The 26,332-nt window shown below is 41.9% G+C and overlaps 1 protein-coding gene across 8 annotated transcripts in view; it reads right to left on the reverse strand.

Moving 5' to 3' along the window:
- The window catches only part of nav2a (neuron navigator 2a), a 143,329-nt gene that overhangs the window by 44,771 nt on the left and 72,226 nt on the right, over nucleotides 1-26,332 (reverse strand). For 5 of the 8 annotated variants that reach the window (XM_088297331.1, XM_088297334.1, XM_088297327.1 and 2 more), the window contains 6 exons: nucleotides 14,438-14,555; nucleotides 11,026-11,078; nucleotides 6,236-6,308; nucleotides 5,109-5,355; nucleotides 4,835-4,891; nucleotides 3,110-3,243 (listed from right to left, as the gene is read on the reverse strand). In XM_088297331.1, coding sequence (XP_088153457.1) covers nucleotides 3,110-3,243; nucleotides 4,835-4,891; nucleotides 5,109-5,355; nucleotides 6,236-6,308; nucleotides 11,026-11,078; nucleotides 14,438-14,555 — 682 coding nt within the window. Of the gene's footprint in view, nucleotides 1-1,377; nucleotides 1,404-3,109; nucleotides 3,244-4,834; nucleotides 4,892-5,108; nucleotides 5,356-6,235; nucleotides 6,309-11,025; nucleotides 11,079-14,437; nucleotides 14,556-26,332 lie in introns of those variants that run through there. The other 3 variants (XM_088297333.1, XM_088297328.1, XM_088297332.1) reach the window with 2 other exon arrangements.

The raw sequence follows: 26,332 nt of genomic DNA on the forward strand, positions 1-26,332 counted from the left end.
GGGCTCAGCTAACGGCCAATCGTGGTTCAGCTTCAGAAAACAGGTGAGCCCTGATTGGTCGTTACCTGAGCCTTGAGCAACTGTGATGTCAATTTCAGTCGACAGAAGTTACAAAATGGCCGTCTCCTGAGATGACTAAAAAATGGGTAAAAATTATTTCACTGCTTAGCTCATATTCCGCGAATGCAATATTAATCATAATGCCATGTTTCGACTTCTGGGCCTGCATAGAACATATTCTTGTTAGAAACATTTTGGGTTGACTTCCCTTTTGAAGCAAAATACATTTGTATCCTATTAATCGAGGGACTAATTGAGTCTAAAAAAACTCGATAGTGACAGCCCCACCAGAGACATACAGGAAGTGAAAATAAAAGGAAGTGCAACAAGCCTTGCGTGTCCACTCTACAAGGAAAACTTCAAACAAGATTTTGGTGTGTCTGTGGAACATTCTTCCACACCAAATCCATCCAAGCAGAACTTCATGAACCCTGCTTGAATCACAAACTGACTGCAACACACAATTCTCCAAGCTAAAGTTGAAATCACAGCAAACTTAGAAGAAATTAAGACCCACTGAGTTATCCATCGCCGCCCCAAATCATTTGCAAACACAACCGCATTTGGACACGCATATCACAAGGCTTGAGATTGCAGGTGCTCGCTTGCTCATCACGATTCCAGATTCCTGCTCGCCCTCCCCCTCTGCTCAGTTATTGTGCCCCCAAAAGTGAGAGGGACAGGCAGCCTTTGTGTGAAGACGGAAAAACTTTGAAGAGCTTCTCCACATGAATAAACTCAAACAGTAGTGTTCCAGGCCATCAAGAAGGCTATTCATTGTGCACGGGAAACAGCTTGACAAATTAAGACACACGCACACGCATGCACAAATACATGAGCGCACATCAGCGTGCACTTACACGAACACAACACAAACTGCTCTTTGTCACCCAAGACTGTCACTTTGCGTTCATGCAGTGTGGCGAAGACTCGGACCGGCCACTTTCGCTTGTGTATAGCCACAAGGTAAGTGACTCTATTGTGGCGTCAGAGCCGATGACACGGAGCTGAAACGGACCCCCCAGTAACAAGCTGCAGGTGTCTGCATTAGCATCTTAACATGCAATATCTCATAACATCCATGTGCGGAGAATATACAGCTAGATTTTCTTTTTTCGTTTTAAACAAATATTTTGTTTCTCCCTCCCCCCCTATTTACATTTGTGAAAAGCATGCTCTTTCCACACATAAGTCACAAACATTTCAACAAACCAGTAAAACTGACTCAACCTGCTGCCAACGCTCCAAACTTAAGAACATCTGCCTCCCGAGCTTTTGGTAAGAATTTGAACTTTCTGCAAGTGTAAGTGAACCAACCTCATAAGTGCTGCAAGATGTCCAAGGAGAGCAGAGAGAGGATGGGCAGCAGAGTGCCAAACCATGGTTAGACATCCTCAGGCTGAGAGGGCTGACATGCGATGTTTAGGGGGGAGGGACTTGGCATGGTGTCAAAGTGGAGGAGCAAAGGGGTGGGGAGGGGGGGTCAAGCCCAACCAGTGATTACCATCCTACGCGCTGCCAATCAAAGCTGCTGCTCTCACAAACGCAGACATAAATTAATGGAAGATTTTCCACAACTTCAAAGTTTGATTTGAGATATTTCCACAGCCATTCTATTCTGCAATGTTTCTCACTCTAAAATGTTTGGATGACATGTTTCAGCTTCATAGCAAAGCAGCTACCTGCGCATTTAAAAAAAAAAAATTTTTTTATTAACAACTATGCATGTTGTGCCCTTTCTGTAAAAGCCTCCAACCAAGAATGTGTTCATAACCAGAAACCAGAATGAGGAAAACATTCACTAACTTTTTATGTCAATATACTGCACGATTACACAACACAATTTGACACATGTACAGACCAACATTATTCGAGTTCACGAAAACTAACCAAATAAATAAAATTAAAATAAAAAAAAATTCTATAACAAAATAAAAACCAAAAATGATTAAAAAAACAAAAAAAACAAAAAACAAACGAAAACTAACCGAAACTACATATTCCATTTAAAAAAACTAAAACTAACAATAATTGTAGCAAAAATGTACATATTCATCTTTGGCAATTAATGGGGTGATTTGAAATGTATTTATTTGGATATTACTGCACGGCTGTTAGCCGGAAGAAGAGAAAGTCGAATAGTTGTCAAGTGCAACGTCATCACGCAGCTGCTCGTCACTCCGAGGAGACGAGTTTGAATGCGGCTGACTTTGTCTCGAATGGCTCACCTGCTCTGACATTTAACTCAGCCCAAAATGCAACACAAGATAAAAAGTGGCATGCATGCATCTAACTTTAGAAGCGGTGTTATGCACTGCACTTATTGTAATTCAAAGTCGGTGGACTGTTACAAACCGTGCCCTGTATAATCAAAGCATTTTAAAATGATATTTTTGTTGAATTTTCCCTACCCGTTAGGTACCATGGTGTTGTTCTACACAAGTCAAATATATATTTTTAAAAATAAATCTAATACTAAAACTAACCCCAACTAAACTAAAACTAAGTGTTTTTGAAAAAAAAACTACAACTAATAAAAACTCAATAAAAAATTGCTATAATTAAAATTCCGAAAGTATAACCCTGGTTAAGAGACACCATCTTAACTTGACCTCATGTACAGCTAAATATTATATATTATGTACATGCATATTAGACACTTTCATTCACTGTGTTGGCCTTGTGTACAATCAGAAGCCCCGTCTAATGCAGGGTAATGCGTTTATACTGTTAACACTAACAGAGTCTATATAAAGCCTTGGCCTAGTGAGTAGCAAGGGAACCTATTTAAAGACGGGTCCAGCTGAATGAAAAACCACTCATTGCATATGCAGCAGCATAATATGTTAACCCGTGAACAAGTAAAGACGTTTGCAATCACACAATAACAGCAAAAGCAGAATATTCATGGGTGAAAGGATCTCATTTTCATGCTTGAGTTTTCTCGTGGCGTGCACTTAAATCAATATTGCAGTGTCATGACACGATCAGAGCGACTCAAAGCAAAAAGTGGACATGTCACTGCTTGTGGTTGAACGGTGACGCCTACCGTTGTTCAGCTGTGAGCTGGCTTTGGTCTTTTCATTGAAGGCCTGGCTGCGTCGGTTCCCAGCACAGCCGACCGGGCCTCGTGGAGTGATGTCACCGCCTGCAGTGGACACCCTCGCCGAGGGGCCGGGAAGTCTGACGAGGACCGAATGAGTATGAAAGAATGAGGTTAATTGGACAACAAGTTTGCAAATCTCATTATTTCTTTATAGTTGTGAGAACTGAGGCGATGCAAAACCGATAATTCAATAAATAAACTGTGATAATTTTATCAGATTTTTATATATGATGAATGGAAAAAAAACATATTTGCCTGCAAATGCAGAAAACTACACAGTTAAAAATCCCTCTAATTAAAAATTCAGGGAAGCATGTTGACTTTTTACAATTACCAATGTAGGAAATGACGCAAAAAGCAGTGCCTGTTTCAGAATCAAGCAAGAATTTTACATGGTGTATGTTTATTAGGGAAAAGTTTAATTTATAGAAAAATATAATTACAATTAGCTAGTACAATTGAAACATTTGATTATTTCTCTACACACAAAGAAAAAACAAGTTTTTATGACACATCCATATCAAAATGTAGGTGGCGCACTTATCTTCTAAATTATGCCAGCAAGAGCACACAAGAACTTAATGAAATGTTAATTCATCATGGCAATATCATTCTGACACTGTCAGGTTGATGCTGATAAGCGGTTTATACATATTAATAAAACTCATTTCCGTCTTGCCTTTCACTAGACAAAGATTGCGAGGTAATAAGCTTTATCATAAAAGGTGTCACGAGCAATCTGAAATCATTTAACGTGATCTACTGCAGGATGGAGCAATTGTTGTTTTTGTTTTTTTTGATGCATTAGATTATTTTTAATTCGGATTACATTTTACTACACAGCAAAAAACAATGATAATTTATAATAGTTTCTAAAAATTACAAATGTGTTGATAAAAATGTTACAGTGAATTACTTTAGAATGTGTTTGACGTCTTTAAGATGCTTTTAAAAATAAAACAGATTGAGAGCAAATACATCAAAATGAATTCATCTTTGTCTTGTAGTTTGAGATATGAACCACAAGATGGCGTAATTGCATGGGTAGAGGGAGCCGTTGGTTCAGGGTGCAGGTGCAATGCAAACTGAATGAGGGATGGGCAACATGCAAAACAAAACTAAAACAAAACTATTCCAATCGGGCCGAACATGCAGAGTCATTTGCCAATGCGACAACCGGAATCCGCTTTTGAATGACACACCCCATGGATGCACATTCCGAACAGTCTCTCTGTTAATTATTAACGCTGCATTATATAGGAGGGTGCTTGTGAACCCAACCACCCCCACACCAACCACCACAAGCACACACACGCAGACGCATAATTATTCAAGGGGTTATCTAAAGGTCTTCCACAGCCCATTTAACAGGCCGGCCAAATGAGGCATGCTGCTAGACAGACTGAGGAGTCCCAAAATGTTGCCCCGAGGTTCCACTTCCACCAGTTTAGCACTCGTACTCGTGCATTTTAGATGCCGCTGCTGGTAGAGACTGTCCTTCACCAGGGACAAGGAAATAAGAAAAAAAAAATCACACTGGGGGCAAAGGAATGCTCGTCTTAATTTGGAGGCAACAACCATGCTACGTTTTCCAGAAAGCGGTCAGATTAGGAGGTGAGGGAGGGGTTAAGAGAGGCTGAGCAAGGACACTGAAGAATGCAGGCTAACCTAGAAGTCTTTTTCTGACCAAGGGAAAACTTGAGTAGTTTACTCTGAGAGCCAATCCTAGAGGAGAAGAAAAGAGATATGCGAAAGAGGAAGAGAGGTCAGGTCCGCATTTGAAAAAAATGACAAGAAGTGTGAGCATGAAGAGAGTTCTGACAAAGTGATGGATTGGATAAAGACAGAGAAATTACACCCATTCACCCACTGAGAATACTACGATCACTACGTCACGCGAAGAGAATTTTGGATCGCACTGACGTGGCCCTCTAAGCCTCACCTGGACTGCATCTCGGCCTGTGCTGCTTTCTGGGCTGTGGGGGCAGGAGTCCCATGCGTAGACTGGCTGAGCTGAGGCGGGGCACTGCTCTGCTGGCTCAGGGGAGCGTGCGAGCTCCGAGGCTGGCCTGTAGGGGCGAGGGCGGGATGGGGGTTGTGCCTCTGGGACTGCTGCTGTTGCTGCTGTTTGAACCGGGACAGGCTGAAGAAGAGGCCGAGGATGGCTTTGAGATTGCCGTTACGGATCTCTGAGGGTCAGATGACAGAAAATGTGACGATGCTGCAAGATTTCATTTCGTAGATGCATTAAAAACAGTTCAGAAGTGGTCAGTGATCAGCATCATCTCAATTTGGAATGACCATACTATTTTACACGAGGCAGCCTCAACCAACATTAGCAGACAGAGTGGCTTGATCTAAAATCGCTGTGTTATTTTCCTGAATGATACCACTCCTAAAAGTGTCTATTGTTATTGCTGCATTGTAGATTTGTTGAATCATTTGAATACATTGACATCTAAGATTTATTCAGAATTAGTTATTGTTCATTAGTAAAAAACGAGAAAAGCAAAGGACCTAAACAACTACCCTGTGGCACACCACAATCAATTAATTTAACCTCTGACAAACTAAGAATGCCAGTTTTCTGCTTGCAAAATAACTCCCTAGCCATATGATTGCATTCTTAGTTAGATAGTACACAGTTCTTATGCAACAAAACTGGAGAAAACAAAAATGACGATTAAAAAATGCAAAAGGCAATGCTGTACTCATCTACCCAACTCAAAATGACTTCACTCTGGGCAGCATTGCGGCCCAATGGTTAGCACGTAAACTGAGATTTGGGATTGAAGCCTGGCTTCGGCCCTACTTTGTAGAATTTGCATATTCTTCGCAAAGTTTTTAGCTTCTAAATAAAAATCAATTAAAACCTGGGGGCTGCATTACCATTAAACTTTGATGCCAAGTAAGGGCTTCAAAATATCATCCTGCGGGCCGCAAATGGCCCCCGGGCCTCAGGGTGGAAACCCCTGCGCCAACTAATCCATTACAATCCATGAAAACAAACACTACCGAAAAGGGATGAATGCATCGGCAACTACAGCTACGTGTTCATGTCCAGCTTACCTTCTGCAGACAATCCCTGAGTGTTTACGCCTTTGGCTGCCAGGAAACTGAGGCAGACGTCAATGTTCTCAATCTGGAGACACACACATGCATAACTGTATGAAACTGCAAGCTGCATACTTTGATTTCAATGTGTACATTTTCACAGTCCCTTTTTTGTTTATTAGCACCTGGAAGGAACGATCGTCTCACATCCAATCACTTAGCAATTCAGAGAGCGGCAGTCACCGGCCAGAGGCAATCACAAAATGTGACTCTTAAACAGAAACTTTTCAAGAAACCATGTTCAAACCACTGCAGCAAACCAACTAAAGAATGGAGTGATGAAAAAATAACTCGCTGGCAAAGTAATGCGACTAGATGTTGTACACATATTCCTTAGTCTCTGCCAATGGGCAACTTCTGAAACTTTAGATTGGTTTAATTTCAAAATAAAAACACATATTTCAAAATGTATAAAAAAAATATATATATATATGACCACAGTAGATCCCATCATACATTTCTCGAAACTTATGGATTCAAATATTTGCAGATTTGTTCTGAATATTTTTCAAAGTAAAATTATTTTGGTGCTCGGCCAAACACTGAAAATCCATTTATAATGAACATTGAATTTTCACAATTCACGGGCCAGCCTGCAACATATCCCCCTACGAATAGCAAGGGGTCCACTAAACAGTGACGAAGCAAGCAGCAAAAACTACTGCAATAGCCAAATCATAAATTAACGCACACACACCCGCACCCACACGCACACACATTGCTGGCCGTTGTAATCACACAATGAACCATAAAACAAATACTGTAAGTGACAGCATGTAATCCTGGTGTGATCAAAGTTTACCAACTGTAGTTTTCACGAGTCAAAAAAAAAAAAAATAGAATAGACTTGCACAATACACTTTCAACTTATGCTCAAGTTGCGTGAGCAAATTGCCTGACGTCTGTAACATTTTAAGATGACTTACATTTTGCGTGTAGTCAGTGAGCATCTGATCTCTCTCTCTCTCTCTCTCTCTCTCTCTCTCTCTCTCTCTCTCTCTCTCTCTCTCTCTGTGTGTGTGTGTGTGACTGACTGTATAGCTGACCAGTCTGAACGCGTTATGCAAATAAACCTTTTTCTATCTTGCTGACCCAACACCAGAATCCAGGCCAACACCAATCCGGCAGCAGCAGCATGTGGCCGGCATGTCAGCAGGCTACGGAACAAGCATCTCTTCGCATCAACTCACCATTCACTGTGTGTGTAACACAAGCACACAGTGGTAGGAATGATGTTATGTGGAGCTCTGAAAGACTGTTGAGAGATGTTCAAGGGGATGTCAACCCCCAAAAATAATCATGCAATAATATGTATAATAGATGTGCCTTCACTCGTCTAAACATGGCATTCAGATTAATATTTCAGTTGTGGAATATGAGTTAGGCAGAAAATCCACCTGTTATTAGTCATCTCAAGGGGCTGCCATTTTGCTGAAAATGACATCAAGCAACTGAGCAACTGTGTTGTCATTTCTAGGCGACAGAAGTGACAAAATGGCCGCCCCAAAGATGTACAAAAATGGGTGGATTTTACGATTTAACTCACTAACCCACTAACAAAATATTAATTAGAATTCCATGTTTTGATGAGTGGGCTGCTGTGAAAATGTTCGCGTTAAGAAATATTTGGGGGCTTGACTTCCCCTTTAAGAAAAACGGTTTTCAGAAAAAAGGTTCTTTTTAGTCCAGATTAAAACATTTACTATAATCTCAATTTGGCTGACTGAGACCATGTACCCGACGATCTTTAAGGTCGACTTGTACTTGACAAAAAATTAATAATACTAAAACAAGATGTCAACATTTAAGATATTGCGACATCAACGCCTCCATTCCATTTCACTCCATCCACTGATCAGTGCTAAAAAAACAGACACAAGTAGTATGCCAACACATGGGTGGTTCACTAGTAGCCAGGATGAATTATCATTCACTCCCACACACAACATGAAGTACACCAAAAAAAAAAAAAAAAAAAAGGGAATGAGATACTTTGAAACACCTACCGGTATAAAAAGTATGAATGTCAAAGCTATGTAAGTGGAACAGTGACGAAAATTGGTTTTGTATCTCCCCTTGATACTTTTAAATCAGCATCAACCTGTAAAGTCCCTGTCATCACTTTTCAGCCATCACTGCTCTGACACCAGACAAGATAAAAAAAAAAAAACCTGCTTGTGTCGGCCAAAAAAAAAGTGTGCAGATTTAGAAAGACAGCGCACAGAAGCTAAACTCTGGTTCATTTACGTCAGCGTCACATTCCTCACCCTGACATAAAGTGAAACTCATTTATCTTCATTGCGGGTGTTTTTGTCTGTTTTTACATTTTATCAAGTCAAACAAAACAACACATTATGTTCAACCCACGTGTGTGGTTTTGGCTCAGTCCTGCACTGCTTTTCTTGCTTTCGAGGCTTGAAATAATTTGTTGCGCTGTCTCTTAGGTATACAATGCAAATAAATAAATAAATAAATAAAGCAGGTTGCAACTTTCACTCATTTATTAATACCGGCTTAAACCGTTAGATCCTTCTGCATTTCAATATTCATCCTACCATGTAATCCGACTTCCCAAATTCCAGAAACATACATGTTCGTTTCATTAAAAACTCCAAATTTCTCATCATTACCATGACCTGGATAGTGAGTAAGAATTATTGTTTGTCTAAATGCATCCTGTGACCAGTACAGGATGTGCCTTGCTTCTCTCCAAACATCACCTGCAACACGATTGAGGACAAGTGGTAATAAAATAATAATAATAATAATTCTCCGCTCATGGAAATGTCCCAATATTTTTGCTTTTATGGATTTTAATTTTTTTTCAGCACCGGCCTCGGGCAGAAGAATTAAACACTTACTGTGGGTGGCAAAGAAGCGACCCACGGATGGTGCTCCATTTAACCAAGATGTGACAATTGCAAAAACTTCACCATAACAATTATTTAGTGTACAAATGAGCTCAGAGTGAATCCGTTTATTCAATTAACTGAACATGATTCCATGTTTATTCATTTCGAGACAGAGATTAAGCGAAGTGTTGGTAATTGACAGTGGCTTTTAAAGCTTTTGAGAGCTCAAGCCCCAAAGCAATGATATCAAGTACAGCAATCGTGGCCTTCTGCACAGCGCCAATTACAGCTGCCAACGAAACCCTTGAGTTGAGCCTGTGTGCGTGCACGTGTTGGGTTCCCTCGATTTTTACAGTGGAGAGCTCTGAACCTAAATCAGACATTTGCATACAGACTGTGGTTAAAATTGTCCTCAACTTGCTTGACAAAACCCAAATCAAAAGAGGGCAAATGGAACGCTTACTGGTTACATCCAACAATCAAAATATCCGATCATGGATACTCCGAACGCATTCCCAGACTGACATAAGTACATAGTTGCAACTAAAAGTATGTTACAAAAAAAAAAAAACAAGTTGCTTACTGGTACATGAAGCATGAAAAGCCACCAAGCAATTTCTCAATGATCCTGGGGGGGTTCTATTGATGTCATATTTAACTCAAAGAGTCCAGCGGCCTCCTTATCTGAAATCTAGATCCTGATCGAGAGTTATCCACTCGCCCGTGTGCCACAGCGTTCTGTTTTTGCACAATCCTGCTAATTGTACATATCCTGTTATTTATTCTTGAATGTGTGAAAATGATTGGAGTTCAAAGGACATTGAAACGCATAAGATGGTGTTTGCCAACAACTTTTGCTCAGCTCTTTATGTATTAATTTGAGATAAGCGATATTCAGGAGTGCACGGCTCGTATGTGTTGTTGTCGTGTTTAATTACACGTTAGTTACACGGCCAGCTATCATCATTCAGGAGGGCCTTCATGGAAAGCGTCTTTAGCTTGAGGAACATTCTGCCTAGTTGAATATTTTAAATGATATTTCCACATTAAAAAGCAGGTTTGATTATCATCCAAAGTGAATAAGAGAAGACAATTCAATAGTGTATAACAAAAAAGGGGGCTTTATATAAGATGAACGAATGGATTATGTAAAAGAATTCAACTTCAGTGTTGATGTTAATTGCAATGACACAAAGGGATGGAATTCGGCTGTGACATACATAAATAGAACAACAAGTATATGAGCTCTTTGTTCCAGCTCCAGGATAACTATAGATCGGGTCACGTATGCGTGTGTGCGCATTACAATGACAAAAAGGGCAGAGGGATCAGCTGCGCTTTTTTCCCCCCTTTTCAGTTGTTAACTATGGAGGTGTGTGTGCATGTGAGCATGAGTGTGTTTGTGCTTGCCCCTCTCTGGTGCTTTGAGAGGCTTCAGTAGGCTGGCGGGTGGCCAAAAATAGCCCCCTCAGCTGGCACACTGGCCCAATTTATGACCCATCACATGCAGCCGAGGGCAGGTCTGCCTCGGGACTCCCGTATCATATCCCCCGCTGGGGACACAAAACTGCAAAAAGGCCGAAATCCGACTAGGAGCATCTTAAATGTCACTCCGCGCAAACTATAAAACTGTAGTCACGAGCATTCCTGCTGGGACTTGATCTACTAGAAACGGCAGGAATGTTCACTCCAGCGAGAACAAAACTAATCTCAACGCTACCTTCTTGTGTGAGCCTTGCCAACAACCTTGAAAAGCACAACGGATAACATTCATCAACCAATCCTAACCACTGCCAGCCACTGTGAAAGAGTCGTGTACTTTCACACAAACGCTCACACGCAAGCAGGTGAATTTCACCGTGCTCTGCCAAAACAAACGAAAGGATCACTTACCATCTGAGAGCGACTTTTGGGGCAGCCATTGATGTCATCAATCTTCTCATTGGCTGACGACAGACGGAAAGAAAGAGGAGGCAGAGACAGAGAAGTAAAAGGAGAGAATCAAAGCTGTGTTCAAGTGCTTGTAATTGTTTCTTTTATCCCTAGCAAAGATGTCCATGCGTCCCCTAGACGCTGTCTAGCCGAGTGAGGAGAGCAGAGGTGCTCCAGCTGATGACTGTGACCCCTCCTCGCCTCCCCCCCTGCCTGCTGGGACTTGAAACTCTATCTGGTCCCAGCAAATGTGAATGAGGCTGCTGAGGATGGGAGTGCTGCGCTGCCGCTTTCTCGGCGGGGGCGTGTGATGTCAGGGATTCCTCCTGTCCATTAAAAAGGCCCAGCCCACAGCAGCTGAGACGGACGGGGCCATCAGCTCAGCGTTGACAACTGTGCCAACAGCGCAGCATGCATGGGGGGGGCCACCAAAGAAAGCACGAACATGCCACCTACCCGGCGGAAGTATACGCTTTCCACCAGTCTTACGTGTGAATAGAGCGACCGTCCTTCATGTTCTGTAGACTGGCTTCAAATGTGGTTATTTTGTTGTTTGCTTAAAAATAGGGCTGAAAGATTTTAGGAAAAAAAAATTATTGCGATTTTCCTGACATTTATTGCGATTTTCTTCATAATGTTCAGTGACATTTACAAACATGACAGAAAAGGCCATTATACCATGAAAAACAATAAACGCCATTACTGTAATAATGCAAGGACACTAAAGAGGTTTTGTGAGGGGAGGCAGTTCTTTCTCAAGTTTTGGAAAATGACTTGCCGTCAAGTATAATTTTGTTTTTATGTGTAATTGCGTAATTGCGTAATTGAAAAAGCTGTTGGGCAACGACTTGTACAAATAAAGTCTGTATTGCTGCGACGCAAGCTAGCTTGGTACTTAGCATTTGAGCAGTGCCAAAATAACTTACTTCCGGGGGGTCTACGGGCGATAGCAGGACACTTTTTTTCATCACAATCTGTTATGATGCGGTATTGACACACAAGGCCCAAAATTTTGCCGCAGTCCAATTTAAATCAATTACTGTACGAAGACCTGTGCGATTGTTGAGATGCAATATGAATCTCCATTTCTTAAGATCTCATGATCACCAGATTCATGTATCTTCACATGTCTTCTTAGTCTAATGTAAACCAGTTGATAGACTGGTCCTAAAACATGCTTTTAACATTTAATACTCAATTTCTTTGCGCAGAAACACACGGGGGATGAAAGCTTGACTATCTCATCACTCACAGAATAAACTGCTACACTCTTTTAGATGCCCCCGTTTATAGACACTGACACAGTACATTTAGTGCTTCTCCTTAGTCAGCAAAAGACTGTTTGCTTTCATTTTGAGCGCAGTAAACACAGAACGTGAGCACAGCCTCGGGCCTCTTGGTGATGAGACGTGTGACTAATCGCATGATACGCGCCGAGCTCCTGTACGAATTCTATGTTAGCAAAGTGCAAACCAAAAACTCGTCACGTTCCTACCATGGAACAGGGCAAACTGTCAACTGTCACACTCAACAGCACGGTAGACTTTTGGAGCACACAAGTGAAAGATAACGATTACAAAGTCTCGTCAACAATAGCGCAGAGGAACTGAAAAATCTGCAGAGTAGGTTTGAAAATAAATATTTTAAATAGCTCAATAGGAGCCAAATCCACCTTAGGTATATCTTATGGGAGCTGTTCCAAAAACAAAAGACAGCTCCATTTTTCCCAGCATTGTGTGGTGTAAGGTTACGACAGCGGACAACAACAACAAGTGGGCAGTTGTTTTTAGTGGCTGTTGTGGAGATGGGCGGAGTTATCTTCACTAAATGTCATTAAATGTCTCTTGGTGAATTGAATTGTCTGAATTGGGCTCAATCCATTTGGGAAATCATCACTGATGAAGATTGATGGTGACCATCAATGACCATCAGATAACTTGAAACTTCCTGTTTTGATTGGCCATCATAGTTTAAGGTCCTACAAGCTGAGACAGAAATAGATTTGAGAGCTGAAGTCCAACAGATTCTTTCAGGATACAAAAAATGAATACAAGTAAACTAATCAGTATGTAAATGTAAATATTAATATTTTTACGAATGCACCAAGTTACAGTAAGAGGTTTGTACTAATTGCAGCATTGCTTCTTCCGAGAAAATAAAATCGAATTTTTGAATCGAAAATCAATCGAAGTGAATCATGAATTGAAAATCAAATTAGGCACTTATTTGACTCCTTTTCAATAACAGGGAATCCAGAAATGCAGACGGAACAACTGCATGTTGCTGTAATAGCAACGACTATATATTCTTGAAATCATCGGGATTGCTAAAACAAGAACAACAACAGGCAGACCCAGATCAAAATGATTTGTCATGCAAAGAGAAGCCTCGAAGCAAGCCACATAAAAACGCATGACGTAAACAGCGCGCACAATTCTCCGCACTCCTTGCGAGTCTGCTCAAACTCTTAAAAGAAGAATCACATGCAGACCCTCGCTAAAGAATGACACTCTTTCTTTTCTGTGTGGAATTGAGCTCAATAAATCATATTAAATATGCAATCAGTGCAACAGCTGTAAAATGCTGCGCTCCGGTCAGCTGGCGCTGGCCTACTTCAGACTGGATGCTGGCGGCAGACAAGATGACAGTCAACTGACAGATGCAGACATAGACGGGGGGGCGAAGGTCGAAAGAAGAATGCAACAACTCATTTTCGCAGACAGAAGCACCGTGTAAACACATCATGTTCATTCAAACAATGATAGATTTTAAAACGCTTCTACTGGTCTATAAATCACTAAATGCTTTGGGTCTTGAACACAAAAAGTAATGCTGACTGAAAATGAACCCAGTAAGGTTCTGAGATGTGTCATTTGGTTGAGTCCAGGTTTTAAAGCAAACATGGTGAAGCGGCATTTAGCTGTTATGCTGCATGCAAGTGGAAAAAGCTGCCAACAGGAGTTAAGTCAACCGTGAGTGAAAATGCTTAATACTTTTAGAAAGCTACTTTTGATTTCTTTAATTTGCATTTCAATATTTTGCTTGTAAATACGTTTCATTATTGTCAGTGTACGTTTTTGTAATAATTCTTCGTAAGATACTTGGATTCTCTCTGCTTTGCCTTTGAATGTCTTTAGCTGTGTGTAAACATTTTTAGATGTAGCTCTTTAGGGTGTACAAAGCACACTGAGTTACAGTGTGTATGAAATGTGATGAATAAATAAAACGGCCTTGCCTTGCGCCATCTCCAACTTTTCTTTGTGAAAAGAGAGGGCGTTAACCTTTAAAGGGCATCATTTCATCACGGCTTACAAATAGATTAAAACCAAATAAATCACATGTCTTCCAGCAATTCAAAAGTCGGCTCGCTTACCTACGACCTGTATGATCTCAGCGAGGAGCACTCCATCTGAAACATCCGTCTGAAGGTCCTTGATCAGACGCTTGTGTCCTGACTTGGCAAGGTAGTGGTTGGCCCAATCTGTGTAGATCTGCAGGCGGACACACAAGCGGCACAACTGTTCAAACGCTCCGTTATGAGCCGAGAAAAACAAACAGAAAGAACCCATACAGAGAGGGGCGCGACACCTTCAATGTCTATTAACTCTTGAAAACGACATTAGGTGTAAATGGTGGAAACAGTTTTATGATGCTAATAAAATAACTACATGGTTGAATCGAGCAGAGAGTAGCCGTCTCTCTTTTGTTTGGAGCCCGATCTGGCATATATTTGCGTGGTATTCAAATTGGGGCCATTGTGCTTAGCCAGGGCATTCATCTTGGAGCACACGGCGGCTGCTTTCAATGGGCCGCGCTGACATCACTCTCTGGGGACCAAAAGAGACCCGACACTGCTTGGGGGGAGGAGGGGAGGGGGCAAAGCAAGCATCTGAATAATCTGAATAGTGTCCTTCATAATTAGTCGCCAAATGTTCTAATTCCGTTGTTTTCCATCTATGGATGTAAGTTTTTTTTTCTAGATATTTTTTTTCCATAATTTTGGCAATTTTTAAAAACGGCAGTTTCGGCCATTTTTAAAAGTTTGACACATCGGCAAATCATCGTTAGAAAGAAAGTTCTTTTTTGTCAATGTATTACTCTGTTTTCGTGACCATCATTTTCTCCAAAGTGGAATGGGCGCCTCGTGTTTGTTATTGTGATTTTTCAAGACGGGGAGGCACCCCCCAGGTGAGTTACGCCACAATTTTTGAATGGAAGCTCAGGCTAAGTGTTAGCCGCTAATGTTTCTGCTTGCACTGTCAGAGCGTTTGCAAAAGCATCATTTCTGAGGAAATGCACGCTAATAGACTGACTGACTCTGAGAGGGAACGTGCCCAATCATAAAAGCACAACCGAACTCAGTTATGCTCCCGTTGCCTTTTTAAAAACATGCTAGCATGAATGCTAGCATACGTTTTAAGATGGCTTATGTTTTACCATGCCTGCGCCCAATAATACGGTGAGCCTTATGTATGTGTAAAATACAGGAATAGCACCCATAACTGAGACAGCGCTGATTAATTAATGAAAAATAAAATTTTGTCCAACAAAAGTACTCAAAGACTCAAATAGTGAATCCTGAAAAAAGTGGTATTCAGCATCCCTACTTTAAAATGACGACCAGTTATCAGATTATCCCATACAGGTTGAACTCGATTCCTCCCGCGAAACGCTCCCATGTCTCCGACGCCCTCGATGAACCTTAGCACAACCTAACATTTTCTGATTTCCTTCTGTAATTTAAGTCCACACAGCTGAATGAGTGCAACAATCAAAGGCCCATGCGGCCACAGAACATGCACAGCGATGCGTATGACACGATTGTGAGCCTTATTTTGCGCTGTTTACACTGTAAACAGAACCTGCTTTTCCCATCGTGTTACTCATCCGATGAATCAGTGCTGTGGCGAATGGCATGCAACAGGTGTGCACTTCAAAGCAGCTCACATGTTGCACGCACACACGCCTGTCTGGCTTTATTGAGGTACAAGACCACACGTTACACACGCAAGCCATCAGAACGACGTTTTAGTCGTAACAGCTTGTTAAAAACGACTGGAGTGGCATGCAGCGCAAGATAAATCCTTCACTGCAGGATTGAGCTCACTGCTTTCAATTCGCACACTCAAGCTTTTCATGAAGCAAAGGAAGTCCAGTGTTCACGAGCCATTGTGTGCGAGTCGGCTTCCTTTGAAGTAGGTTCAGGCCGGTAAATAGAGGGGTTGAGGTGTAATTAAAAACGAGGTGAAATGGCTAGATGGCAGTCGCTGAGGAAGAAAATAGAAGAGGGTCACATTGCCTAGGGGTGAGAAAAAGCATAGACTGGCCAACGGGTCTAAAAAAACAAAGAGGGAAGAGGGCAAGTCACAACATTTGTCAAGTATTGTCTACTTTGTGAGACGTGAGAGAAGCAGGATGTGAGATGTCTCTGGCAGGAGATGACGGAAAACATAGTGGAAGTATTACGTCATTTTTTTTACATTCATGGTTGAACACTTAATGACCACCAAGAGGAAATATGAATTGAACATAAGCCCATTAGGGATCGGAGGTCTGCCTACTCAGGTCAGCTAATGGAACAGAGTTTAAAAGCAAACATGGTGGAGCAGCATTGAGCTGTTATGCTGCAGGCAACTCTATAAACCAGTGGTGGGCAAACCTTTTGATTGGCGAGCCACAATGGGTTCTAAAATATGACAGAGGGGTCGGACCAGGAACAGATGGATGGAGTGTTTTGGTAACCTCACCTCATCGGAAAAAATAAATACATTTAATTTGAAATGAAAGTGAACAAAAGCATTACAACAATATGTATGTCTTTGGAAAACCACAGTATTTAGAAAATAAAACATTAGTAAGGTTGATTCACTCATTCAAACAGAAACATGCAAATCAACCTCACAACCAAGCAAACCCCCCGCTAACCCCGTTTGCTGAGTCACCGGGCAGTCGGTGTGAGACACAGAGACTCATGACGCATGCTTGGAGGCCCTTCACTGCGGGTCGGCCTGGCGGGAGCGAGGAAACCGAGGCAGCTCAGTCAAAGATTGCCCTTGAGTTGAAGGGCAGACTGACGCAAAAGTAGGAAAAGCGTCTTATTTAACTGCAAAATCAGTGCAGCAAAAATTGACGTCACTGCAAGCCACTACCACAAAGCACATTTAAAAATGAAGACCTCTCTATCAAAAGGTGACATTGTTAGAGCAGCCAAGTGCAAAATGTAACATTTCCACGAAACTTTGTCGCACCTGCACAAGGGCCTCAGAAGAAACCATTGAATTGTAATGCAGAGCCAAATGTCAAGTGACCCGTTAGGACAAGGAAACTTACCAGGCTGCCGCTTAAAGGCCTGGAGTCGAAACCACCGATTCACCACCAATGTTTTTTTTTAATAAATCAAATGAGTCTGACAAACATGTTGAGGGTTGCTCAGCCTTCACAGACATCTGCGCTTCACTGAAGGCAGAATGTTTGGTACAGCTCAAGTTTCGGATCTTCTCAAATTGTGGCCAGAAGGTGCATATGAATATTATAGCACACTTGTAGGCCCCGTGGAGCTTGTCTAACAATCAATGGAAGGTCATCCCAGAGAGAAGGACCGGCAACAGAGAAGGCCCGATCCCCTCTGAAGCTCCGCTTAGTCCTCGGCACCGCCTGCAGCATTTTATCGGCAAACCTGAGGCATGGAGGAGCTTGGAGAGGCACGCTGGGGCGAGGCCATTTAAAGATTTATAGACATAGAGAAGTATCTTAAAATTAACTTTAAAGTGCACTGGAAGCGAAGCAATGCTTGGGGTTCTGTGCTCCCTCTTCCGAGCTCCAGTTAAAAGGCGAGCAGCAGCATTTTGGATTAGTCGGAGGCGCTGGAGGGAGGACTGGCTGACTCCAAAGTAAAGTGCATTCCAGTAATCTAGCCGAGATAGAACGAAGGCATGGATTACTGTTTCAAAGTGCTGTCGAGAAAGATAGGGTTTCGCCTTAGCAAGCTGCTTAAGAGGAAGATGGATCAAACGACAGCACTGATTTGCCGATTTAATTGAAAATCACTGACTGATTTAAAACCCAAGTTGGAGATTGTTGGATTTCGATAAGAAGCCAGGCCTTCTGAACAATGACCAAACAAAGGATTTTTTTTGTCTTTGGTCCCATTTTAAATTCATCTACGTTGCTAGTAGCCTCATCAAAAGTCACGCCAAGTGTCTTTCAGGTCAGGCGTCCAAGTTTTGCAAACTCCCTTTCGATTGTTGCTAGCGCAACGTTAGCCTGCCAAGAGCAAAGTGGTAGCCGGCCAAATATTCCGACAAGAAGCCTACTTAAGTGACTCGAATGTTTAATGTCAGATTTGGCCTTCGTTTTCAACGGCCAATGTGCAACTCAGTTCAAGTCACCACCAATTCGGAAGTTGAGTTATTTTGTGGTTTCCTTCACTGCTGCATTACTGGATTATTGCGACTGTTTTCAAGCACTACACTCCTCTCTCGTGTTAAGAGCGCATATCTAGCAGGAAACCATTATGTTGATAAGTTTTGTGGCTAATAGTTTTACTAATTTCAAGGTCCAGTGGATTAGCTAAGAAGTTGCGCATTTAACACACCATTATGCAGCAATCTTCTAACATGAGAAGGAAGTAGACTGAAAAAAGCGGTTACTCCGGGCTTGCTCTCACGAGATGGCGAGCCAGGAAGTGTTCATTCAGCGACTCATTACTTTTCGGAGCAAATGCGCTTTAGAAACCGAACACAGACGCTCTTCCTCTCACCACCATTTGAACATTCACGAGCTTGAATCGGGTTCCATTTGAGTTTCCGTTACCTGCCGGCGTCAGATTGCTCCTATTAAAAAATTGGCTGCTCCCCAGCTGTCCCCACTCTCGATATTTCTATTTCAGGCTGACCCGTACGCTCTCTCTCGCGCTTTCAACTCCTTAATTGTTGTGAAGGCGAGCTAGCCTATCACGAAATTGTCTTAACTGAATATTCTTATTTCCGACTTTCAAATTTATAAATTATTTTAATAAATAAGTGAGCAATCCCTTCGGATAGGCTGATGACACACAAAAGCGTTCACTTGTAGCGTTCCCACCGACGCTCTGCCTTCAATTTGGCTTCCTTACCACTTTGTAGTTGTGGCAGAAGACGCGACTGCAGGTCCTGACCGGCACCTTGAGGCCATGGCAATCTGCCATGTGTCACCTGGATGAAGACAGGTTGAGGCAAAAACCACGGCTGCTCCAAGAGACATGAGTGCTTCCTCGTGAAGGTCAAGTGCAAGGAGTATATTTAGCACAGCGCCACGAAATCTCTCTCAGTGCTGCTGTTTTCGTTTCGTCATGTCTCGTCTTCACACCGTTTCATAGTTAACACTCACGCGCTCCAACACGCCAATCTCTCTCGCTCTCTCTCTCTCTCTCACTCTCTCTCTCTCTCTCTCTCTCTCTCTCTCTCTCTTTCTCTCTCTTTCTCTCCCCCTCTCTCTCACTCTCTCTCTCACTCTCTCGCTTTCTCTCTCTCTCTCTCTCTCTCTTTCTCTCTCTCTCTCCCTCCCTCCCCCCTCCAATACATCTTATTCAAATGACTAGGATTGTTTTAGGCATCTGCTGGACTTGCTGATGAGCTTATCATTTGAATCAGGTGTGTTGGATGAGGCAACCATTTAAAACAGGCAGGACAGTGGCCCCCGAGGCCCAGAGTTGACCATCTAAATCAAGTCATCCATCCAATGGTCATGAACAGTTAAATTCCACTCGTCAATTGTTAAACCTAGAGGTCATGTGTTACAAGTAAATGCTGCACACATGTGGAAGCCGCAGTGTCTTGTGAAAGTTGTCCATGCAACACTTGAGGAGCAAACTCATCACTGAATTGCTGCCAAATCAACACCGGGCTGCTAACATCAAACACCGTTGAAGATTACAACCTGGCGTAAAGCAAAGAGTGAAACTTCTATCATTGAACTCGATACGTTTCAAGATCATGTTTGTGTTCATTTTTTTCCATTCGAAAATGAGGGAATTCAAATTTAGGGTCAAACTGTTACCATCAGCAATTTTCAGTGTTTTTGTCAACTAATTGTCACGTCAGCCGTTTTGTACTGCAGTTCACAAACGTTTCGTTTCCGATTGGACAGGATTGTCATCACATTTTTCCTCTTTTCCATCAGTGACACCATTAGAAAAAAAAAATCAAAGAATTGTTTTTAATTTTGTGCTGTACAACCTCAAGGGTGTTTAACTTGAGCTCCGCAGGAGTCACATCATGAAGCAGGCAGCATCTCCTTTCTCAATACATGAAACACGTCTCATCTACTTTCCCACTAAGTCGCTGCTGCTTCTCTGTCCTCAGCAGGACGCAGCATGGTTTTCTCTGCGTGGGGCTTCTGTTTTCCATTGAACACACACATCCTTATGAAGTGGCTTCCGACCACAGAGAGCTCAAACCGTCATGTTACCGCTTGCTCTGACTTTGGCGCATGAAAAGCTGCGCGGCTTTGTGAGACATGGCGGTCAGAGTGGGCACATGGGAGACCTAACTTCTTGGCATTGCAATTTGGAATATGGGAAACATCTATCAGAAAGCTCAGAGACGAGGTTGAAAATAACTGCTGCGGTATGGAAAAGCATATCTCTTAAAATAGATGCACTTGCACCCGATACATAATTTCTTGATAGCTTCGGTTTCTCAATTTAGAGTCTTACAAAACTCCTGAATGAATATGATGTCCTCTGTTTTAGATTAGAAACACCAAGCGCTTTTTTTTTTTTCTTGTTAATTTTTTCTATTTTGGGTCACCAAAAGTCTGTTGTCATGCAAGCTGTATACAAGTACAACTAGAAGTAGAAGTCATCTGTAAATTGTCAGCAAGCTTTAAATAAAACCAGAATAGCTGAGTTGATTATAGTGACAAATTCTCTCATCATTATGGTGGTCATTATCTGAAATTTTTCAAATCGATTATTCTATCGATTAATCAGATAAAAAATGCTTTTTGCATTGAAGTGTATTACAAAACAATTTTTAACCAGTAAACAATTATTGTTTATTTGGTATTGTTTAGTGAGTTTAAAAAAAGCAACTAAACATCAATTAAACAATATCACACGAGAGGGATTGATAGTGTACTCATCATTTTTTTTTTTTTAAACTAATTCAGTTAGTGGTTCGGTCATTGTTTTCCTAAGTAAAAGCAGATGTGTGCTATTATCTTATTTTGACAAAATACAAACGATACTGAGTCTGCTTTAATGAAAGAGTACAGATATCAAATAATGATGAGAGGCTGAAATGGGAGTATTTGGACAATTGAAGTCAAACAACGGCACTAAACAATTCCCTGATTATATAAATAGTCGTCAATGAATTTGATAATCGATTCCTGTCGATTAATCGAGCCGCTTGGACACGCAGTTTAAAGGTCACAAGTAATTTTTCCTACACATTTCCCTCGACTTATGTCCTCAAAATGAGTCATCATCGACATCTGCATTGGTCACATGAGCACCATGACAGTCAATGATCAATAGGGCGGCATCGGAGCCGAAAGGATTATGGATATTGACTGCACTTCATAATAAAAAAGGAAGGTCATTTTAAATTTTGGAAGTGAGTCCACAGGTTCAAGTGTGCTGGCTTGTAAGCTCTTTGTCATGAACACACACGCACACACGCGCACACACACATACTGACCATACAGTCCACCAACCCTCCCTTCAGCCACGCCGTGCGGAAGGTTAGTGGTGTGTAATTAAAGCAGCCCTCTTATCAACTGATCTTTAGACTCTGGTAATAACCTGCTCGGCTTCCATCTCCTCTTCCTCTGTGGTCTCACAGGCAGATCCAGATAAGGACCATGTCTGAGGAACACACAGAGGGAGAGCGAGCGAGAAAAGAAATGTAAACTCAATTGGACATAGTCGCCATTAAACTTGCGATCGTACCAGTCAAACAGAGCAGCTATTGCAAATCCTTGCTTTCTCATCTACTCGCACCACAGGACAGCTTAACACCTGCCCTGCCCTGTTTTTATCACAGTGTAGCAGATCCTGCTCAATATTTAACAATGGTACAACATTGCACCGAGCAAAAAGCAAAGCAGTGCTTTTCTTTCAAATGCTTATAAAGGAAAATGCACAAACATCAAAGTGAACCACTTTCAGACACTTTTTTTTTTTATGGCACGACGACTGGCTATGGCATGCATGCAAGTTAGAAGCAAAGCTTGGAAGGTTTTGGGCTGGTGAAGTGAAAAGTTTTACTGATGTATCAACAACTTCCATTAAAAAGAAAAACTAATGCAAGGCGCCAGATCTGCAAATCATAATGTAAGCATACAATAAAATGACGGACCCCGACTAGAAAATGTCACGACTTGTTTGCGTAAAAAATTCAATGACAATCAAAATCACATCCCATAAAATGTTGAATTATTGCATTGAGTTAAGCATTCAGCCTACCAGTTTCATTGTAAGATTCTTTGATTCCAAGCGACACAGCATCAAACTCATGTTTCTTTCAGCTCCCTTCACACACGCACACACCTGCCTCACATGGAGGAAGACAGTAGCCGGGCCAAGCGGGCCCAAGCACCAACCATCACAGTGTGGTGCCAGCGCTTCATTCCAAGTGCTGAGCAAAAAAGCACCTCAGTCCGCAATGAGGGAAAGATTTGAAGATTTCAAAAGGGATCCAGTAGAAGGTTGCGGGTCTGAGCAAGGAACAATCATGAGCGAATGCACCTAAGGGAAAGGACTTCAGTGTTGGTTGCTGGAGGTGGGGAGTGGCTAAGCACCTACGGCTTCTCTCCACCCACTCCAGTCTGTGGAGGGAAAAAATAAATAGAAAAAGTGAAGGGCAAGAGGAGCGGTGTGGCCTCTGCTGCCACTCGGACAGTCGGCCAAAGCAAATTTACTCAAAGAGGAAGGAGGAGTGGATCCTTCATTCAGCACCGTGCCCCCCACCTCGCAGGACACCCACGGCAACACAATTGGACTACTGCTCTTCAATGGACCATTGCTCATATGGGAGGAGAAAGAAAGAAAGAGGGACAGACCTCTTAACCTCCTACTACCCCTCCCCCGGTGGACAAACCCCTCCAGGGCCAAAAAGTGAGAATCACGCCAAAAAAAAAAAAAAAAAAAAGGATTGGCGCACCCTTGATAACAGTGAAGAAACTGCACAGCCAGGATCACAGAAGCCAAACCTCAAAAACCTCGACAGTGTTTCCTTTCTATTTATTATTTCGTAAGCAGTCCCTTTGCTGTAGGTTGAAAAAGAGCCAAGATTTATTTTCTCTCACCAGAGACGCAGCGTCCCGCTCTCAGATCAGCCGTCACCCGCAACACACCGCAGCTGTGCCGACGCGTATTTAAGCGTATGTGAACAGGGAGCTCATAACCAAAGTATTTTCTCGATGTGTGAGTGTGTGTGTGTAAAACAGCATGGGGCGCCCTCCGTTTGAATGTATTCCAGCGCACACACACACATGTGCGCGCATGCACACCCTGCATGCTGCCAACCACAAATGACAAGCTGAATTTAAAATTTTGGGAAAGGCCCAAGATTCACTAGAAGTTCCCACACTAGGGGGACGCTTGATCACTTCCAGCAGGCTCAACCCAAAATGCGTTAAGCATCAGGAAGTCAACAATAATAGCGAAACCTTGAATAAAAGTTCAACCTGAAATGTGGAACGTTGCGTCCAACTAAAGATAGCAGACTGGAGAACCTTCACACGATCGATTACGTACCGCGCTCAAATTCACGCATTCATTCAACACACTTATGGATACAGTTTTAAGCTTTTAAAAAGTTTGTGACATAGGCCCAGGTTACAACACATGACAACCATTACGGACAACGGTAAAGGATGTTTGAAAATATCAACATATTAAAAAGCTTAATATCTTCTTGAGGTCCAGGGACTCTGTGCTACATTTCAACCATTTGGTAGTTACTGACAACCAGTTTTGTGCTGGTTAATGAAAAATAACTAATAAAACTAAATCAATTACTCTGCTGATTACTTTAACCAAAATGTAATGCGTTTGTAACTTTTTAGGTTTTTTTGAAAAAATATTCTTTAACGCTACAATTTATATGTCCTTACAGAATAGTTTATGGAACATAATACACTTTTGATTAACTCCATAGTTTCTATTAATTTGCATTTAAATCACACAAGTTTGCTTCGCATAATGGGCTAAACAAACTAACTAAACAAATTTGACTCAATAAAGTACAACCGAATTCACTTTTGCTCCTGCTGACTTTTTAAAAACGGACGCTAGCATGCACGCTAGCTTATGTTTTAGCGCACACATATGCTAAGCTAAGGTATGTTTTGACATGCCTGCGCCCAATTATACGGTGCACCCTATGTATTTGTTTAATACAGAAATAGCAACCGCGACTGGGACTGCCCCTCTAATACGGTGCGTCCTATGGTCGTGAAAAACTGTATTTTAAACAACACTTTATTTCAGTAAGACCAGCAAAACCTGAAAATATCACAAGAATTTGTGGGGGCTTAACTCTCCCTTCGAGTGTGTCCTCTGACTGCGGGTCAGCTTCAAGCTTTGTCAAGGCATGAATCTCCATGACTGCCCCACGACTGAATAAATCGATACACGCCAACGTTGCGTCTTACTCGTCTGTTTTACAGCGGCTTGCATTGCGCCCGTCAATCTGTTCTAAACAGGAAGTGATACACGGCAGCTGGCCAACATTGAATTAGGTTATCAAGTAACGGACAAACGCACCATATTGTCATGGTAACTGAGTTGCTCCATTCAAAAAGGAACGCATTAGAGCACATGTGTCAAACTTAAGGCCCGGGGGCCAGATCTGGCCCGCTAACTCATTTTATGTGGCCCTTGAATGGGAAATTATGTGTGTCAACTTCCTGCTTCCACCACATTTATTTCCCAACATTGAGATCGGAGATATTGCCATTTATTTGTCAGCAATCCTCCCCCTTTAAGATAAATAGAAAATCGTTCAACAAAAAATTATTTACTGGCTTCTGATTTCAAAACTCGCGATTCATCAGTTTGTCCCGGTACGTGGTAACGTCATAACGGCCCTCTGAGGAAACCATAACTATGATCTGGCTCATCCACAAAAATGAGTTTGACACCCCTGCATTAAAGTATTATTTAGTGTCAAAAGAAACTGTGTTATAGTAACACAGTATTAGTAATGAATTACTGCCCAACACTGCTGACAACATATTTTGACCTTGTTTTCTGGTAAATGACAAGTTAGAGGTCCAACAAAGTCTTCATCACCGTTGCAGTGCCAAATGTCCTAAGGACAGAGTAAGCTCAAGATAGGGTTTTATTTTCGGAAGTGAGGAAAATACAAATACAACAAGTAATTAATTACAAGACAAGGAAATACAATTGTACATACAAATGTATTCAGTCGTCGACACCAGATAAACACCAGTCCCCTATTGGCCCGGACCAGCGTTGATTTAAAGGCTCCAGAAGCACAAAATATGTCAGCGTTAAAGGTTTCTGTTTAACCGCTTTAGTACAGACTTGAACAAGCTCATTAAGCAGAGCCGCAGTGAATAGGACGGGAACGGTGCCTTTCACAGTCCCAGATACATCTTTGTGTTTCACCAACAAAAGGAGGGGATAACCCCGACGTGGAGGCGTCTTTGTTTTGGGGGGATCCCCTGCTCAGCTCTCCCAGGGAGTGTGGGTGTGCTGATAAGGGGGTTGGGGGTGGCCCTGCTGCCTGGCTGCTCGGCATATGGCCACGCAGAGGCCAAAGAGCAAAACACAAAAGCAAGCGGACGTGTTCACCGTCAAAGTGGACACTCACTGTGTTTTTGATTGACTTCCTCTTACTTAGATCAGATTTATTGTCACATGATGGTGATGGTACTCAAGTGGTCACATAAAGTAATGGATTAAAGAAGGTCTGTTTAAAAAAAAAAATGAATCAAACATGACTGCTAAAAAGTATACTTCAGATCAGAGTACAGTAAAGATTGTATGTTTAAAATCAAATTTTGAATCAATTTATTTAAGCTCCATCGTAATACAAATGAGCTGTCAAAAGTGCTTACTACAAAAACTTAATGAGCAAAAGACAACTTCCACATAAACATACCCAAATTAACAGCGCATTACTTTCACACGGTGCTTGCGAAAAAAATAAATAAATCATAATGCCCATTTAGTGTAATTGCTCACATCCATCAACACTCGGAATGACCTCCTCCTCCCCTGACCCAGAAACCTCAACAATGAACACATCATATT

This window comes from Idiotropiscis lumnitzeri, chromosome 5, assembly GCF_059441095.1.
Source record: "Idiotropiscis lumnitzeri isolate Australia: NSW breed Sydney's pygmy pipehorse chromosome 5, RoL_Ilum_1.0, whole genome shotgun sequence".
In the NCBI taxonomy this organism is placed as follows: Eukaryota; Metazoa; Chordata; class Actinopteri; order Syngnathiformes; family Syngnathidae; genus Idiotropiscis; species Idiotropiscis lumnitzeri.